This window comes from Primulina tabacum, chromosome 11 (assembly GCF_025594145.1).
Source record: "Primulina tabacum isolate GXHZ01 chromosome 11, ASM2559414v2, whole genome shotgun sequence".
Taxonomy (NCBI): Eukaryota; Viridiplantae; Streptophyta; class Magnoliopsida; order Lamiales; family Gesneriaceae; genus Primulina; species Primulina tabacum.
Window position 1 is genome coordinate 15431048 of NC_134560.1, and position 2569 is coordinate 15433616.

General features: G+C 47.4%; 1 protein-coding gene across 1 annotated transcript; it reads right to left on the reverse strand.

Annotated features, from left to right (window-relative positions):
- Positions 1-626: 626 nt before the first annotated feature.
- LOC142519665 (uncharacterized) lies at positions 627-1091 on the reverse strand. Its single transcript, XM_075622698.1, has one exon. The coding sequence runs from the start codon at positions 1089-1091 to the stop codon at positions 627-629; it is 465 nt and encodes a 154-aa protein (XP_075478813.1).
- Positions 1092-2569: the final 1478 nt, after the last annotated feature.

Genomic DNA, 2569 nt, shown 5'->3' on the forward strand with positions numbered 1-2569 from the left:
AAGACCACATTCGAGAGCCATGAAGGGAATTGAATTTCTCGAATGTGGCCAGCCTTCAGGAGTTCTTTTACTTGCTCATCAATAACTTTGTCCTTTTCAGGACCAAAGTGTCTTTTCTTTTGCATTACCGGGTGAGATCCCGGGAGAATGTTCAGTTGGTGTTCCGATATTAAGGGAGAAATCCCTGTCAGCTCCTGTTGGGACCAGGCAAACACATGGATATTAGCTTTTAAACAGTTGATTAAACTAACCCGAGTGGATGTACTGAGATCCCGAGCCACCCGGATTTGTTGGCCTGGTCCGACTTCTACTATCTCCTGCTCTTCTTCTGCTACAAAATGCACTTACCCTTTTTCTACCACTCTTCCTCCTGCTACATCCACTCTGGCTTTCTTCTCCTCCCTCTTGCTCTGATCCGCCCGGACCGCTTCCACATAGCATTTCCGAGAAGATGGCTGATCTCCCCGGACTTCTCCCACCCTAGCTCCCACAGGAAACTTTATCTTTTGGTGGTACGTAGATGCCACAGCCCTCAGCTCAATAATGGCCGGCCTCCCTAGAATGATTTTATAAGATGATGGGGAGTCTACCACAGTGAAAGAAGTCATCACCGTTTTCTTGAGATCCTAGGGGCCCAGGGTTAGTGGTAAGATAATCTCCCCTTCCGGGTAGACCACATGGCCAGCAATGCCAAAGAGGGCCGTTTCCACAGTTTCCAAGTGATATCCCTGCAAATCCATCTGCACAAAGGCATCTTTAAAAATTACATTTACAGAGCTGCTCGAGTCAATAAAGACTCTCAGAATGTCATAATTTGCCACCCGGGCTTGGATCACCAAGGCATCATTATAGGGTAGATTCACTCCCTTTAAATCCTCGGGGCCAAAACTGATGACCGCCTCGTTCTTCCTCATTCCTTCTACCTCCATACACTCCCTCTTACTCCTCGACTTCCTCGCCCGGTTGGAGTCTCCGTCCGTAGAGCCTCCCGATATCATTTTTATCAACCCCGTAGCAGGAGGTGAATTCTTTTTTCTCTCAAGCTCGGGCTCTCTTCTTCTCCCGGGCTCTCCTCTCGGACTATTCCTCATACCTCCTCCCCGGGCGCTGGACCCTGGCTGCCGAGATGTCCAAGGTGGCAATCTCGGCTCTCTGTTGTTGTGACTGGGTCCGGGAATGGAAGATGAGACATAATTTCCCTTTAATGTTTTGCAATCTTCAGTGTTATGGTAACACTTTTTGTGGAAGGTGCAAAATCTTCTCTTTTCTGGCAAGGATAATTGATGGTCCGGGGCCAGGTCTCTACTGCATTCTTGTACTTCCCTTTCCCGGGCAATCTTCAGAGGCACGTGCTGAGAAAAATGCCCTGGATTACTCCTCTTTTGCCCCCTCTCCTCGGGCTTAGACACTCGATTTCCTCTCTCCTTCTTAACAGCCTCCCTCTTCTATTTCTAAGCCTCTTCCATGTTAATTTACTTCTCAGCCCGGGAAAATAAGTCCTCAAAATCCCCGGGCACCTTGTTAGTTAATGATTTAAAAAACTCACCCTCTCTCAGGCCCTGGGTGAATGCAGTAGTCTTTGTCTCAGTGGCACAAGTCGGGATATCCAGAGCCACTCTGTTGAATCTTCGTATATAAGCCCTCAAACTCTCCTCCGGGCTCTGCTTGACTTCGAAAAGACTAAAAGCAGTCTTCTTGTACTTTTTGCTGCTATTGTCAGGAACACTTTACACTTGATTCTATCAGTGTAACAGTGTAGCATGGCCATGTTCTCGAATCTGGCCAAAAGTTCCTCTGGGTCTGCGTTGCCATCATAATCCTTTATTTTGGCTGATTTAAAGTTCCCGGAACGAGGTTTCCGGACAATTATCTCAGAAAACAGGCATCCCCTAGGAACTACCCGGGAAGTGCCCTGATTCTCCAACTGTCCTTCCAGCACCTTCATCTTTTGTCTCAACTCCAACAACTCTTCTGCCACGGTAGGAGATTTGGACCCGGCGCTAGATTCCTCGTCTTCTCCTCCCATCTCATCCTCCCTCATCTCCTGCTCATGCCCCTGTCTATCCCCGGACGGTGTAACATGATGAGATACTTCTTTCCTGGCCATAGCTTGCTTTATGGCATCAGATACAATCTTTTGTAACTCCTCCGGGGTTAAAGTAATGAGATTTGGTCCAATGTTATTAACAGCGGCTTGTCTTGAAGTCTGCCCTCCATCATCCTGGGCGCGAGAATTATCTTGGTTGGTTCTTCTTGTACGAGCCATATCAATGTCTTGAACTCAAGTTTCCCACAGACGGCGCCAATAATGTGATCTGTCAGAAATGGATGAGCCGGGTAAGGAGCTCCAACGGATCAAATTAACAATTTATTGTGTTTTGGGAATTTTGAGTGAAGATAATTACTTGGACAGCACCTGTAAATAAGAAAGTAACTCGTGAATGGGCGCCGGAGGGGTGTCCGGCGTGGCCACTCCGATGCTTAAGTCAGCAGGCTTTTCAGGTAGACACAAGCAATATTTGAGAGAAAATATGTGTAATGCTTGAGAGTTGAAAGATTTCAGACCTGC

Excerpts from the sequence above, each read along its gene's own strand:
- LOC142519665 (XM_075622698.1), bottom strand. The coding sequence starts at position 1,091 with ATGAGGAATAGTCCGAGAGGAGAGCCCGGGAGAAGAAGAGAGCCCGAG.